Source organism: Bombyx mandarina, chromosome 03, assembly GCF_030267445.1.
Source record: "Bombyx mandarina strain Sakado chromosome 03, ASM3026744v2".
NCBI lineage: Eukaryota > Metazoa > Arthropoda > Insecta > Lepidoptera > Bombycidae > Bombyx > Bombyx mandarina.
Genome location: NC_143210.1, coordinates 12224345 through 12241629, shown reverse-complemented (window position 1 = coordinate 12241629; position 17285 = coordinate 12224345). Strand labels below are relative to the sequence as shown.

General features: G+C 36.2%; 2 protein-coding genes across 12 annotated transcripts in view; one reads left to right on the top strand and one right to left on the bottom strand.

Moving 5' to 3' along the window:
- Npc1a (Niemann-Pick type C-1a) overlaps window positions 1-17285 on the bottom strand; it is a 63590-nt gene that overhangs the window by 35137 nt on the left and 11168 nt on the right. The gene's annotated exons all lie outside the window — the stretch shown is intronic.
- Window positions 2849-17285, top strand: part of LOC149503315 (uncharacterized) — a 238845-nt gene continuing 224408 nt past the window's right edge. The window contains exons 1-2 of the mRNA XM_089737818.1: window positions 2849-3195; window positions 4566-4602. Of these exons, the coding sequence (XP_089593944.1) occupies window positions 2865-3195; window positions 4566-4576 (342 nt within the window). The 5' untranslated portion in view covers window positions 2849-2864 and the 3' untranslated portion in view covers window positions 4577-4602. The remainder of the gene's footprint in view (window positions 3196-4565; window positions 4603-17285) is intronic.

Sequence of the window (17285 nt, the reverse complement as noted above, 5' to 3'; positions counted from 1 at the left end):
AATGTAGTATTCGAGAAATTAAAAAAAAAAATACCTCCTGAAAAAAAAAAAATATGCGAATATTTTTTTAGCACATAGGATACTTTGATCTACAATAAAATGTAAACTAACACTTAAGATTTTTTAAGTTTGACGCGTAATAAAGTGAACTATTCGCCTTCGCTCGGTCCAAGCACTGTTACTATTTTATTAATGTTTAAATGTTGTTATAATTTTGGCTGTATGACGACCCAGAATGGCAACACCATGTACTCACTCTTCCCGCTCATGTTCATGGCAATTAAGTGGCTCACCAGCAACAGCGTTCAAGGTTATTGTTGCAGCATACTACTATAGTATTTACTGATGTAGGGTGTGATATGAGTCCGCATAGGTACAATACCACCGATCTGTCTACTTTGGCCCAAAATCAATAGTATATTCGCAACACAACTGAGTATTCCGCCTTATGTCTCCAGGCGTATACTTGGCTAGATCTACAATATGATGCCTATAGACATCTGTGGGTGACAACTGATATTACCGAATGATGGGCCCTGAAATCGTCTACCGATGTATGCAACAAAAATATTGTCAATCATACAACAGTTTATACTTTGTACAAAAACTATGTTTATGTTTAACATATGAAGTTCCACGAGCCATTACAATGAGGTCGACACTTTAGCCATGACCTATTCTTTTGGTGTTAATCTGCATATTTAAAAGAACAAGCTCTCATTTGACTTTCTGAAAATACCTAGATGTCGTCCTATAAACCGCGACTAAAATTCAATTTATTGTATGTATTACAATATTAGTAACAGTGGAAACCCACTCGTCTAAGCTATATTATCAAGCCGAGTAAAAAGAGACCGATAGAAAACCAGAATCATACAGATCAATTTAGAGGACATAACAACAAGAAATTCTATATTTAAACGATCGATCACGAAAAAGGTTGCATTTTTGACCAAAGCAACAAATACATATTAGCATTTTAACATTGGCCATTTGTAAATTTATAATTGTGGCTCAAATTTTTACACATGTGCAGTCCAAAGCTAAGTCCTTGTCGACTTACATACATTTAAGACATATAATATTTAAAGCAGTTTCTCTAGGTCAGGCGTTACTCAACATATTTCTACTAACAGTCCAATGGGGATCTTGTAAATATCCTTAGAAGTTTGACCTAACAAGCGGTACCTAATTCGACCATTAGGCAGATGTCCCCAATATCGGTATCAGGGACGCCTAAATGTACCAAAGCACTACATTTTATTTTAACTTTTTATAATAATAAAAAGAATTATATAATTTATCATATCACATTTATTGACCAATTCACACCGTATAAGTGCTTGCGTCATTTATGTATTTACGTATATAAAACAAGTTTCACTATATCGTTTTCAGACATTTCGTGTTATTTCCACGAATTGTATGCACAAAAGAAATACTAACAAACCAGGTTTATATTTTATTCAAAGAACTACTACTCTAGGACGCGGAAAATACCAGAAAGCCAGGCGCAAAACTGATATCTAAGAACACTAATCGAATGACGCATGCTATACTAAAGCCCACTCATGTACATCATTATCAAACAATCGACACACGTTTAACAAAACTTGACACCTGCGCTGTATCTTATCACGGTTTTATTGACACAAAATTAGTACAAGTTCTGAGTATGGGCTTGGTCGTGACATTATTGGTTGGTCTTTACATACTAATTATACTTTTAGTGTAGATATTTCTGCAAATTCACTACTCATTCCAAAGCCTTACTGTAAGTACTGTTGGTATCAAAGTAAGGTTGATGGGGCAGTTAATCTACTTAAGCAGTACTCGTAATGGGATATTCTTTGTTCGATTACGTATATTTATACATTAAAACAGAAATCATCATTGGGTACCTTGTTCCGAAATTACAGTAATAACAACATGTTGTGTTATAGATAAATTTCGCCATTTTTGTCGCATACACATAATGGTGACGAGTTCATGAGTTCGATAGTTCACATGACTAGGCATCAACACCTTGTCCATGTCTGCCACCAAACAGATAAGCGTTACTGCTTAAATAGTAGTAGAAAGACGTTGTTCGTTACAATAAAATAGACAGTGTAAGTTTGTGGGGGTATTTACGCTGTAAAGCCTATAGGACTGTGGTAACGTGGATTTTAAGCTTGCCTGCCTATTTTCACCACTTTAAACAACATTAGAATATTGCCTAGAGTCGACCGTGGCCTGACCTCATATTACGGCCATGGAACGCTGTTCACATAACAATTTTCCTTCAACGAAATTTCATACCCTTAACTTCATTATTATAAAAAATTGTGCAAAATTCAAAATGTAGACTAATTTATAATAAATTCGATAGGTTTGTTGATTTAATGTAGGGATTCTCAAAGGGGACGATTTCCGACCTACCGACGACTAAACTAAGCGCAAAGTTTATTTAAATTGGTAACATTTTGTATCAATGGGAAAAAAGTGGAATGGGAATTTTTTAAATGATTTGACTATAGGGTATTTTAGAAAAGGAGAATCTTCCCAAAGAGTTTCAGAATCTCTGACTTTATCTGTTGATAAACACTGACTGCTATACATTATTTTATTTTATTTTTATTTTAAATATTTATACATTATTTTAAATTATTTTTAACTAGTACGTTATTTTAAACTTGTTTAAATTTTTTTTTAACTGAAATTAAAAATATTCGTGGAATTTTGATATATTTTCTACTGGTAGACGGAGTTTAATTTGGAGAATGTTTTTGTATTAATTCGTTAGTGTGCTTTTTCTAATGCATTAGATTCAAAGGACAGACCGAATGCGCATCGATGGTTTCGAAATGTGGTGTTGGAGACGCATGCTAAGAATTCCGTGGACAGCCTTCCGGACTAACGTGTCGATATTGAAGCAACTGGGCATCAAAATCAGACTGTCTACTGTATGTCTGAAGCGGATCCTCGAATATTTTGGTCACATTGCGAGGAAAGACGGCGATAACCTGGAAAAACTTATGATCACAGGGAAAGTTGAAGGCAACAGATCTAGAGGCCGCAGCCAGACTCGTTGGTCCGATCAGATCCGCACCACTTTGGACAGTACAGTGTACAGCGCGCTGCATGACGCCGTGGACAGGGGAAAGTGGAAAAAGATCTTAAGATTGAAGCTCATGGGTGATGGTGGTCACGACCACGGAATAGATAAATAAGGTTGGAATGGTAATGTAGGCGGGGCAAGCGTGCCACAGTTATGATTCTACAAACATAACTCGACCGATTCTTTCATTCACCGCGTTTAGTGCGCTTCGGACTATTTGGGCGAACAGATCTCCGCTTTACAATGCCGTGTTGTGCAATTATAACTTGTAAAACAAAAAGTCAGACCTTACCTTAAGTATAGAGCGAGGAGGTATATCTTTTGATCGGTAAGTCGAAATTACCATTTAATTACAATATTATTTGTCTAAAACATAAAAATATACTGAGCATTATGAAATTCCAAACATTAACAATATTATTGCAACAAGTTATAAATAGCATACATTGCGCTATGTGTACTAGCCCAATGCACGCAATGACCAAGTCCGCTTCCAATGTACTAGATGCATTGCGTTCTCTACACTTCAATCTTTGAAATTTCGGCCTTTGCCCTGATTGGACGGCGCTAGTTTGTCGATAGTGAGGTGACCATGTGGTGAAATAAAATCATCGACAGAATTCTCGACTATATTTACATTTGACATGGATAATTTTTGTATTATTTTATATTTCATTAATGATACCTAGTATATTCTTAGTGAGACGTATTTTGAGTAAAATAAATATGTATTATTATTATTGAATTATTATCATTGAATTAATGTGAAGGTATAATATAAAGGGACATGTAGACCTCTCATTTACGGGTATTTATTATATTGTCTAAGATTCATTAAAATATAAGTAAAATGCTATTTGACTTATGCATTAAATAAAAAATTTTAGGTTTCCTAAAGAGCCTAACGCCAGGGAACAATGGAATGACGTGACAGGTAGAGGAAGCTGGAGACAAAGACGAGTACTATTTGCTCTAAACATTTTACTGAAAATGATTTTACCATAAAATACTTTGTTTTGAAAAATTCATTCGCAACTAATAGCAAGCGCCAACTGCTTAACAAATACGTTTTATTCCAGGGACAGTGGTTATTTGTAATTAATAAAAGTAAAATAGTTTTTTTTTTCAATATTTATTTCATGTTTCATTTTTCCCCTTTCATTCATCAGATAATTTATCGTTAAAGAATATCGGTTTTATCAAGCACTAGCGTGTATGAACATTTTTATTGCCTTTTTGCGTGTGTGAGTGTGTATGCCTACAGGAGTTTTGTGCTAGTTTGCGAACGAAAATCTGCCCTGAGATTTATGTGTGGGTGTTTTTGTTGTGTGCGAAATACTTGTAAATCACAGTATGTGTATGTGTAGAAATTAAAATAGTGGGGATCAAGCGGCGACACTGGTTCTAATACAAAATTAGAGCAAAGGTCTTTCCAACCTTATTTATCTATTCCGTGGTCACGACCCTCAGACATGAGGAACACGACTCGAGGAGGAGGAGATTCAAAGGAAATGTTTTAATAAAATGTAATTCTAATTTCTGTTACTGTAAATTATGTTAGTATCCTGATACAAATATCCCTTATTTTAATTCAAATTCAATTGTATGAAATCAACATATCATCATCATTATTTCGATAGCAAGATGTGCATTAGAGCCATCCTTCCTCAATAACACAGCGAGCAGCAACCGTTGTCGGAACGCACATCAAGGTGACTTAATAGAGGTCACAAAGCATTCTGGACAGTCTTCTAAAACCGGTCAAACCATAATCCGAACTTCGGAACACGTTTTACTAATGCGGCCTCAATTATGTAACTGAACTACGACCAGAACTAATGGAAGACGAGTGACCTTCGAACGACGGTCAATACTGCACAATTGATTACATACCAATAATTATGTTGACATAATAGATACGTGTTCATTTTTAATCAGTAAAAGTATAGAACGTCTCGAAAGGGACAAGAAAATCGTAAGGAAATAATGAGTCTTAGTCCTTTCCAGTGTCGACAGGAATACTTTTACTGGTGGTAGGAACTCTTGTGAGTCCGCGCGGGTAGGTACCACCACCCTGCCTATTTCTGCCGTAAAGCAGTAATGCGTTTCCGTTTGAAGGGTGAGGTAGCCGCTGTAACTATACTTGAGACCTTAGAACTTATATCTCCAGGTGGGTGGATCATTTACCTCGTAGATATCTACGGGCTCCAATAACCACTTAACACAAGGTGGGCTGTGAGCTCGTCCACCCATTTAAGCAATCTATATTATATATATAAAAATGAATTGCTGTTCTTTAGTCTCGCTAAAACTCAAGAACGGCTTGACAGATTTGGCTAATTTTGGTCTTGAATTATTTGTGGAAGTCCAGAGAAGGTTTAAAAGGTAAATAAAAGATAAATATGAAAATGCTCGGAATTAAATAACAATTTTGTTTTTCTTTCGATAACTCCCCCGTCGGACGGATTCCTTTTGTTGGTTATATGTTTATTTTATACAAAAGTTTAGGTCTTTTATTTATCGATTGAGGCACTACGAAGTCTGTCGGGTCAGCTAGTAAAATAATAAAAATAAAAGTTAGCCGAGGCAATACACTCTGTATTGGTAAAACGCCAATCTATATTTGATTTAAAACAATTGCCACGTGTGTGAGAGAGCATCACTCGAGAACGGTCCGACCAATTTATCGGATTTCATATTAGCTGTACTCGTAATTGCCAGGACAAACTTTTACCAAAGACATCTGTGGGTGAACCACGAGAAAAGTCCGAAATATCGGTGATTTTCACAAAATTATCGAGGGCCAAATCGAAACCGTGCTTCACGAAATTACATTATAACAAACAAAACTTTTTCTAGAAGGGTCGTCTGCCATTCTTTCAATTTACAAACAACATGGCAAGTACATCAATTTATTATATTATTAAAATGAAGTATTTATTATTTATTAGTTTAACTTGGCGAAGGAAAACCGGCCAAAAAATTAATGAGCAGAACAATTTACCAGATACAAAGTAAAACCGCTACTTACAAGTAAACCGTTTTAGTTGTTATGTTTAACGCAATATTCGCGCGCGGCACTATAAGTACTTATATATAGACAACTAGCGACCCGCCCTCGCTTCGCTTCGGAAACATTAAAACACACATGAAACGAAAAAAAAAAAAAAAAATTTAAAAAAGTAGCCTGTGTTCATCAGGGACAATGTCGGCTTCTAATGGAAAAAGAATTTTTCAAATCGGTCCAGTAGTTTCGGAGCCTATTCGAAACAAACAAACAAACAAATCTTTCCTCTTTATAATATTAGTATAGATTAATCAAGTATATGTACGACTCATAAAAAACTGGGAAAATACTGGATCGTATTGGCCCAATTAGTCATTCTTACCACGAGGTCACGTGAGATAACGCCTCAAAAATAATTTTCTATTGTTTATCTTAATTTAATCGTTGGGGCGGGGGGGGGGGGGGGGCGTAATAATTATCTGTATTCATTAATCAAATTCACGCAGCTGTGTCTTGATTTGATATTTGCGTATCATACAGGAGCTTAAGACAAATTAAAGTTAATCGAATGTCTTTGGGACTACAGACTCCAACAAAATAGTTTAAAAGTTGAGCTTAATGTGCCTATGTCGATTAAAAAAATGTGATTGTTCAAAAACAAAAGATATAAAGTTAATGAAACCAGTTTACTTCTAATTGATACTTAGGTTATTACAACATCAATAGATACCTATGTGGATTACTCAGTATTTTTTAAAATTGCTATCCAATTCCATAGGTTGAATATTATCAGAGTAAATTTAACTTAGGACACATAATCGACCTGGAGTACAGAACTACGCTCTCAGATATTACGTCTGCGGTTAGCCACGAATTAGATTCCCATTGGATTTCGTCTAAAATTAATACTGCATAATAAATAATATTAAAAAAGTTTTTTATTGATGATCACTTTGTTGGTGCAACATCTATATATATAAAAATGAAACCCGTTTTCCGTTGTCACGACATAACATGAAAACGGCTTGACCGATTTGGCTAATTTTGGTCTTGAATTATTTGTGGAAGTCCAGAGAAGGTTTAAAAGGTATAAAAATATGAAAATTCTCGGAATTAAATAAAAATAACAATTTTGTTTTCCCTTTGACGTGTCCCCCGTCGGACGGATTCCTTTTGTTTGTTTTAAGTTTATTCTATATAAAAGTTTAGGTCTTTTATTTATCGATTGAGGCACTACGAAGTCTGCCGGGTCAGCTAGTATTAAATAAATAAATAATAAATGAATAAGTAAATTATTGGTAAGTTGTGTACACATGTGGCATAATAAATATAAAAACGATACCAGTTAGGTACATTGTCAAATTGTTTTCAGACTATATAATTTATCGTTTGAGTTTGCAAATAGCAACGACTATAACCACAGTCACGAGAAGAATGTTGTAAATAACTCGAACTTCTACCAAGTTACGTTATTACGTAGCGACAATTCAATCAAAAACATAATAATATAATCGCAAATTCAATCAAAAGTTATATTATATACATGTAATACTAAACTAACGAGCGTTTCACTCGGTCAGGTTATATTAGCGTTGTCGTCTAATGTTTCGTGGTACTGGAACGCGTCTGGCTCATGAAACGTGAACATTTGGGCCGCCATTCTGAAGCTTTATTTATTATTTTATTTTATTGTATATAATTTAATGTATTATTCCTTAGTATTTACCAATAATCATTCGTTGCTGTGTGGAGCAGAAATTCAATCGATCAATTAGTCGCTTAGTGTGGAATTAATAAAACGCAGTCTAACTATTCTTTGGTCGGATCTCTTTCCATGGCATTCCATGGCTTAAAGGAAATTTTCAATGCAAAAGATACAACCATGTCTAACTATTCCTTGGTTAACTAGACCTTTATGATTCTGGTTGTCCTAACCCAGCATTGAGTTTGACACTTTGCATTTCAAATGTTAATTTTCCGATAAAGATGCGGTCTACTAACTACAATGGCTTCTTATACTAGACAACGATCTTAATTAATCGTCACTTGCTGTAGTTTGGATTTATTTTCAAGACATTTGAGACAACATCAATAGAGGCCCGACAATTTAATATTAATAAAAGGCGGCGCGCCGGTCTCTTTTCAATTAATCCCATGACGCTGTCTGATTACTACGAGTACCAATCAGGCTCTGTATTCTAGCGTTACAATTACATGCTACTGGACAAAGCTGTGAATATTTCCCGTTCTGGCAATTTCCAGTGTGCGTACCTACTCTCAAAAGTCTCTCGCTTAGACAAAAGGAACCTTGCTAAAATATATCCTGTGTTAATAAAGATAGAAACTATATTTGTGCGGAATTTAATCTGTTCAGTCATTTTTGCATAATTGTGTAACAAATATAACACAGACTTTTATTTTTATAACATTATATGATATAGAAGTACCTACAGCTTAAGAACTGTCTGAACCGAAGTAAAATGGCAGTGACGCATTGTTGATCACACAGTACCATTCTACCGACATGTCTTCTACTACATATATGTATACTGTACATCCTGTGCTACAAGGTCATATTTGCAATTGAAAATTATAAAATTTTCGAAAAAATCACAAATAACATTTAAATTTTATACTACATTAAGCATATTTCCCAGAGCCTCTGAACATAACAAGTATGATTTCATCTGATCAAAAGTAAACATTAGCCATACACCGCAACCACCATACACCGGTTTTATCGATACAATGCAAAAACGGTCTTATGTTTACTACGTAGAGTTTATATTCCAATGAAGTTAAAATTGTTTACCCTGGCAACGAGCCCGACTTCACCACCGACAGAATTCAAGATCAAACCACCGGAATACGTATACGTTTGTAAACATGATTTGCATTTATACTAGCTCTACCCAATTATTTCAGCAGGTTAATACATAAGTACGGTAGGCAGCGGCTTGGCTCTGCCCCTAGCATTGCTGAAGTCCATGGGCGACGGTAACCACTCACCATAAGGGGGCCGTATGCTTGTCTGCCTTCAGGGAAAAAAAAAGTAGACGAGGGTCTACAATCTTGCTCAATTAGCTTTTTCAATTAAGTAGTAGCGTATTTGGCAGTAAATGTGTATTAATTAAAGGTTTTCATGTAATATTATATATAGCTTCTTTTATGTTATACAACGAACCGCTTTTTTTTATAAATGCATGCAGTCGGTACCTGTAATAATTGTGTTAGCATTTAGTGTGAAATCAATGTATATGATACCTGTAATGTTCTGTGCTGATGTATAACATGTTTGTACACAATAAATATCATAAAAATAAAATATAATAAATAAGTATTTGAACCACCAAGATTAAAACCTCAAAGATTACTTTAATCTACACAGTTTTTTTTTCGTATAATTGCGGGCTCGTTACACCAACACCAAAGATGAAGATTCATTGGCGAACTTCTGTTTTGAATGCTTTTGAATGTTACCGACCAAATCAGTCAGGTAACGCCATAAAATACTTCCAAAATAATTAATAACAATACTTTAATTAAAGTCTCTTCATGACAGCTTTTTACTAGGTGGGAAGATTTTTTACATTAATTTTGCACGACCTTACAAGTCTTAGTAATCTTATACGTTGTTCATCATTACTTTTTGTTAACAGTTGAAATGTTCAATGTTCAAGGATATGTTTTAGATGACCGATAACAAAAAAATGGTTTATAAGAATCAAAAATATATTTGTGGTAACGGTAACATTATTACATAAAGTACTCTAGGTATTACATAATATCTAGAATGGTAATATTAATGCTATGTGGTACCAGTAGAACAACGTATATATCATTACCCGCCCTGAGACTTTTTTTTTTTATTGCTTAGATGGTTGGACGAGCTCACAGCCCACCTGGTGTTAAGTGGTTACTGGAGCCCATAGACATCCACAACGTAAATGCGCCACCCACCTTGAGATACAAGTTCTAAGGTCTCAAGTATAGTTGCAACGGCTGCCCCACCCTTCAAACCGAAACGCATTACTGCTTCACGGCAGAAATAGGCAGGGTGGTGGTACCCACCCGCGCGGACTCACAAGAGGTCCTACCACCAGTAATAAACTAGAAGTTGAAGTCTCCATTGTCTTGTATTTATTTATTTCAAAAACAATAATTATCAAAGCAAGACACATAATGTACTGGAGATCATGATACGTCTTCACTCAGACATTGTTATAATGTTTCCTTCTTTTTTTCCCTTCCTATTCTAGTGACCTCAAGGGATCATTTTAGACCGAACGAGTAGGCGAGTTCACGGGGCTCTAGCCTGGTGAATTTGTTGACACTAGTCCTAGCAAGAGTAGTGCTTCGCAAATTTTACTACCGGATCGGAAACGCGACCCACTGGGAAGATCCGGCGAGAAACTGTGGGCTGTGTATCTGAGGGTTAATTTTACTCACCGAAGCCTTCGTCGCAAGCGACGGGTTCGACCCAAAAGCCACGATAGATGATCGGGAGGATCCGAAATAACGTGTTTAGGGTGACAGCAACTATTTACGGTTCGGTCCGCAGGATCGACTATGTACATAGTTACCGGCGGCCACAAGATGCTTTTCGTGTCGCGCCGCTTTCTCGAAATAAATGTTTCCTAATATTTAAACGTACATCGGCTATCCCGTCTTACGATTCATACTATAATGTACAAGACCTTTGGGGCAATGATGGTATGGCGATGGTACCTATCGGTAAGCGAGTTCGGCCTTACAATAAATACACTTTCATCATTATGATCATCATCATAAACCTATAGCAGTCTACTGGTGAGATAGACCTCTTTAATTGCACGACACTGAGCACGATCCTCTTTTTCTCTCATCTCATACGCTTTACCACAAACAATGTTATAATTTTTTCGGGCTTCATTTCTATTACACGATATTTTCCTAATTCGACTTCGCAAGAGGACAACCGCAACCACATCGCCATCAAAAATGGTCAGAGTTAAACACAATCAGTTTTCATGTTTAGTTATGTACGCCAACTTTGAGGTCGTAAACTACCCAATTTAATTAGAGTGATTTATAGATAAGACTAAGAAACTTGAGTATAAATATATTAGTAGGATAAAACGAAGAATTTCTTAAGACGTGTTACACGATTTGTGACGACAACGTAAAACATATCTTAAAATACATAGAAGCTGACGCGCGAGACTTGTTTCGCAAATAATTACGGCGCGATGATGGCTTCCTTGTGTTGATTATATGTATACGAATTTAGTGAAGTCATTTCGGTGATTATAAAATATATAGTTAAGTTTTTACTGTGTGGTGGTTGTTGTTGTAATAATCATTTTACAATTTTTTAACCTACATTTCATATTATTACGTCGTTTTTTTTCTACCTATGCTGATAGCCTTGAGAGGCTATTTCCGCTTCTCCTTGACGTGCAGGTGAGCTCACAGGGCTCAAACCGGGAGTGTTGATAACACTGGCCTTAGCAAGAGCAGTGCTTCGCAGAATCTACCACCGGATCGGAAACGCGACCCACTGAGAAGATCCGGCGAGAAACTCAGTGGGCTATAAGTCATGCAATGCGTGATTGATGCTGTAAGTCGACTGCGTCGCGGCAGAAATCAACAGTATAGTAGTACCTATCCGAGCAAGCTCACAGTACCAAATGCGTTAACTTGTGTTTTCTGGAGTTGATTTATAAAAATATCGAACGTAATAACGTTATTTATACATTGAAAAATATAACATGTTCACTATAAAAAATGTAGACTTTATTATAATGTAAATAATCAAATAGTTAATAATAGTCTCATAATGCAAATGTCAGCATGATTTTGTTTTTTTAAATTGACTTTCATTAGATTCGTCAGCCCATTCTATATTCAACAGGTAAATTAGACCCCACCAATACAACAATTGAGAATTCAAGTGGCTACATCGAGAAAAAAAATTTAATCTGCATCGGTACAACGATAGTTTATATGTTTCGCGACAGAAATAGCATTGTTTACGTTGGATTTAGACAATAAACAAACACGTTTTTATCTCTGATAACATCATGACGTGATGTCGCTGAATATTGCAGGCTTTATTATACGTTATCAACCAGCAAACAAAGAAAAAGGACTGAAAAAAAAAAAACGAAATGATTACGTAGAATAATCAGAGAAAAATATCTATCTATGTATGTTTTCAGTTGGGAAATTATATTTCTTTCTAAATTTATAGGGGGGTGACGATATTCATTATCATTTACTATAACTATTGACTTTTTAGTACACTGGTACAGGAAAAAGGAATTTTAATTACACGCGTATAGAAGATTTATTTTGCTCTTATCAAGAATATTTTTAAGGATTACAATCTAAGCTTGATATTGTCCGGTCACAGGGGTCGTTACACTTTCGAGATGCAAACTATAAAAAAAAAAAAAAACAAATTTAATTACATATTATTATCATTTATTGTTATCTCAAGTGTACAACGTCTCGCTAAATATGTATTTGGTTTGTTAACACAAACGTTATCGATCATAAAGTACATACTTTGTCTCGAAGAAAAAAAAACTCAAATTATATTAGCATCATTATGATGATGATGATGCCGGATAAAATACAGAAAATTACAAAAAAAAAAAAATTTGACCTCTAACTACATCGTTTTTTTTATGTTTGAGGGAGGCCTCTCTCCAGTTTCATTAGGGCAGGTGGGCGAGCAAAGGCTCAGCCAGGAGGGGTGCAATTTGCTAACAGCTGCCCGAGCGCCTACAAAGGAGACCTAACAACTCAAGGGCTTGTCTTACTGGTGGTAGTTGTGAGTCCGGGCGGGTGGGTACCACCACCCTGCCTGTTTCTGCCGTGAAGCAGTAATGCGTTTCGGTTTGAAGGGTGGGGTAGCCGTTGTAACTATACGTGAGACCTTAGAGCTTATATCTCAAGGTGGGTGGCGCATTTACGTTGTGGATGTCTATGGGCTCCAGTAACCACTTAACACCAGGTGGGCTGAGAGCTCGTCCACCCAACTAAGCAATAAAATGAAAAAAAACAAAATAGGGCAGCTGCTTCGCGAATGAATCTACTACCGGATCGAAATCGTGACCCGCTGAGAAGATCCAGCGAGAAAATCAGCGGGCTGATGCATGGGTAACTACGTTGTTACGAATTTCGATACATACGATTCGAGCTTAATAGCCGTTTTCGCTTAAATTTCAATCATGTAACAACATTTCTGTAAGATACTACTGAATTTTTTTTAAACTATATACGAATACTTCGGTGTTTACGACAATTTCGAAACTTCAGGAATTTAAAATCATAATTTCATTTAATGGTGGACCTTAATGTGTTTTTTTCCATTATTCACGTCCAACCGATGACTGCGATAAGAGCGTCCATTGTATTTTTGTGCTTAGATTATACAAATGATACATAGTTTTGTTGTTTACTTACTATATTTGTAATTCACAACAAAATTGGACCATAAAACTCTAAAAAAATCTTCATGAATAAAATCCTGATGGTATGGTATCTACTCTCAAATCGTGTCATGGGCGTCGTATATCGTGATTCCTTCACAAGAACCTTTGCTTCGTAGCGATTTTATCTAATTTCATCTCTCCTGTATGATTGGGCAAGCAGGTTCACGAGGGCGAAAGCGCCACACGTCGCCTTGATTAAGTGTGCCGAGATATAAAACTGAGCTGGCGGGTTTTACCTCGCTCCATTGCGTGATTGATACAGAAAAGTACCTATAATAAATAGTAATATTGTGACAACAACCAATCGGTTGTTGTTACAATATTACACAATTGTCACAATCGTGCGAACTATGTAGAATACGGAAGCATTTGAGGCAGGAAATCTACGGCCTTATTACATACGGATTTTGTGTGAAACTGAAAATGCTGAGATATGCTGCTCACGATACCCCGCGTAGCTTTCTCGTGCAAAAAATTACTGCGGCTTCAAAACTATTTATATAATAAAAGACCTATTTAACGATAGTCCTTGGGCTTGTGCTTGCGAATTTTATTTTCAAATTAATTCAAGATCAAATTCATAACTATTGAAAAAAAATCGAGATCTCCTTCCGTATGTTAATCTCTTTTTTCAATCTAAGGTCATTTAGATTTTAAACGTTGGCGTCTCTCAGGATATATACGGCACGTTGAATTATTCGATTTATTACAAAGTTGATCTTATTGAATAACATTTTTATTTTAATTGAAGAGTTATCAGCGTGAACGTAAAGTATCCGAAACGATTAATTAACCGCAAAGCTTGTTTTAATTGTGTGTCTAATTAATTTGTTATTTGTACATTTGGGGAAAATTACAAACGGAGAATCTACTACACTCCGAGACAGCGATTTATTTAGGCGACGGTCCGAATGCTATTTGCGGTTTGTTGACGCAAACTTCTCTTCAAATTTTCTTATCTTATAGGATATGTACTGTAGGATAGCCGCCGCTAATTACGTATGTATGATCTATTTTCATTACATAACATACACAGAAAATTGATGTCCAAGAACTAATCAGCGGAACTGGCCTTTTAATTAATAATGAACATCTAATCTGATCACTGGGTGGTGCGTGTCTTATCTTCGTAGTGTTCTTAGTCTTTATATTAAATTAACCTTCCCCGTCCTGCTATTTGCTAATCCCAGGTGAATATCTAACAAGCTGTGCACTAAGCGCCGTGCCTAGCCGTGAGTACTCGTAATGAACATTAAACTGTACGCCGTTCTATACTTAACCCAGTTTACATACACGAAGCGAAGGGCTCCTCCTGCCGTAGTCAAGATGAACTTTCACGATTAAAATTCCATATAGATGATATTTTTTTTCGCTAAGCTGAATATAGCATGGGACCTAAAGAATCCAATGTTTTATACTGGTCGTTGAACTCAGAAACCATTTATTTATTGCTTAGATGGGTGGACGAGTTCACAGTCCACCTGGTGTTAAGTGGTTACTGGAGTCCATGGACATCTACAACGTAAATGTCACCACCCACCTTGAGATATGAGTTCTAAGGTCTCAGTATAGTTACAACGACTGCCCCACCCTTCAAATCGAAACGTATTACTGCTTCACGGCAGAAATAGGCAGGGTGGTGTTACCTACCCGTGCGGACTAACAAGACATCCTACCACCAGTAATTACGCAAATTATAATTTTGCGGGTTTGATTTTTATTACACGATGTTATTCCTTCATCGTGTTAAGTACGTATTTCATTAGAAAAATTGGTACCCGCCTGCAGGATTCGAACAATGTTGCATCGCTAGATCGAATACACCGGAGGTCTTATTCTTTACGCCACGACGACTTTAAGTTTAGCGTTGACAGGTTACTACTGTGATCCTTACCATGAATGCGACCACCCCGTTTCTTGTATACAGTATACTCTCGTACTAAGCTGATTTAACGTGGAGCTAGCCCTATTTCTTAATTTAATTCTAACAAAATTTTCCAAAGGTGAAACCGCAGTACATTTTTTTATTTTATTTTTATTACAAGGTGTGAATAAGGCCTTCTTCCTTCAAGGAAGTCATTCGTGAACGCAATGTTATGTATAACTTTATACATTAACATCAAACGTCATACCTATTAATTAGCCTACGACGTTTGAAAGATTTATCACCACTACAAAAATGAAGTGTTAATTACATTTCACATAACTATAACCAATTATTCCAGAGAAGCTTTCGAATATAGTTCGAAAAACGATTACAACATATTCAAATTTGTATTCAATATTGTAAACAGGTAAACAAGAGCATAATATAATATATAAAAATTCACTTCGAGTATTTATTTAACATCGGTTTTAAGCCATTTCATTCACAATCGAGATAATTTTATTGTATTGCAACGGTATATGTAATAGCAAGACATCAAATGTTCACGATTGACTTCCACGGTGAAGGAATAACATCGTGTAATAAAAATCAAAACCCCCAAAAATATAATTTGCATAATTACTGGTGGGAGGACCTCTTGAAGGTCCGCGCGGGTAGGTACCACCACCCTGCCTATTTCTGCAGTGAAACCCCCAAGAACAATCTAACATAGATATACATACATATTGAATACGCATCGGTGATACCTTTGTTAATTAATGATTTAAAAAAGCCGTCAAAATCATGTACTAATAAATTTAATAGTGCAACTTTCACCCGCTCCTGATTAGCAACAAAATTGCATTATGACAAGGACATTAAGATAAGGTTGTCGTTAAGACGCATTATTCATTGTAAGTCTTGATTAATTTAATAGTAAAGTCAAATTCTTTGACATTGTGTTTTATGAACATAACAGCTTATTAGTATTTAAAATATCAACAAAAAGACAAGCCTTCTGAGATTATTTTCTTCTCAGAAACTGTGACTCTTTTTGGAACCGGTTTCAGAATTTATATGTTTAATACGTTGTTGTTTGATTTTGCTTGATTTTATTTGTATTCACGGCGAAATACGGCGCACAATCCGTCTGTGAACCAGTGAGTTTGACACGGATTGCCAAAATCAATTTCAAAAAGTTTTAATTCAATCAGATACACTACGTGCGTGGATCGCTACCAGCAAACGAAGCCACAACTGATTTTAAAATTTCACGAAAAGTACTTTAAAACGTCGAAAATTTTTAAATTACCGTATTCTTTATTTCTTTTTTTAAATGGGTAAACGAACGAACTAATGGCCCTTCTGATCATATGTATGCCAGAACCCATGGACGTGAATGCCTAGATAACAACTCTTCAGCCTTTTTTCCTAATCGTTGATAGCCTAAGGGGTTAATCAACTTGATACGGACCGGTAGGTGAACTCATGGGTTCAACCTGAGAGAATTGCTAACACTAGCCCTAGCAAGAGCAGTGCTTCGCTGAATTTACTACCGGATCGGAATCGCAACCCACTGACAGGATCCGGCGACAAACTCAGTGGGTTGTGTCTGTGGGCTGGTTCGCATGTCGAACTCTTAGTCGGAGTCCACGAGTTCGATGAGGACGTTGACTGGTGCTTGAAGAGCCTAAAAGCACTGAGAATGGATCGGAGGAACCGACAAGACATGTTTTGGGCGACGGCGGCTTTGCTTTGCCCCGTTGCCTGGGTCGGATATGTAGTTAGCGATGACCATGATAAGAGGGTTATGTTAAGCCCTTAAAGTAG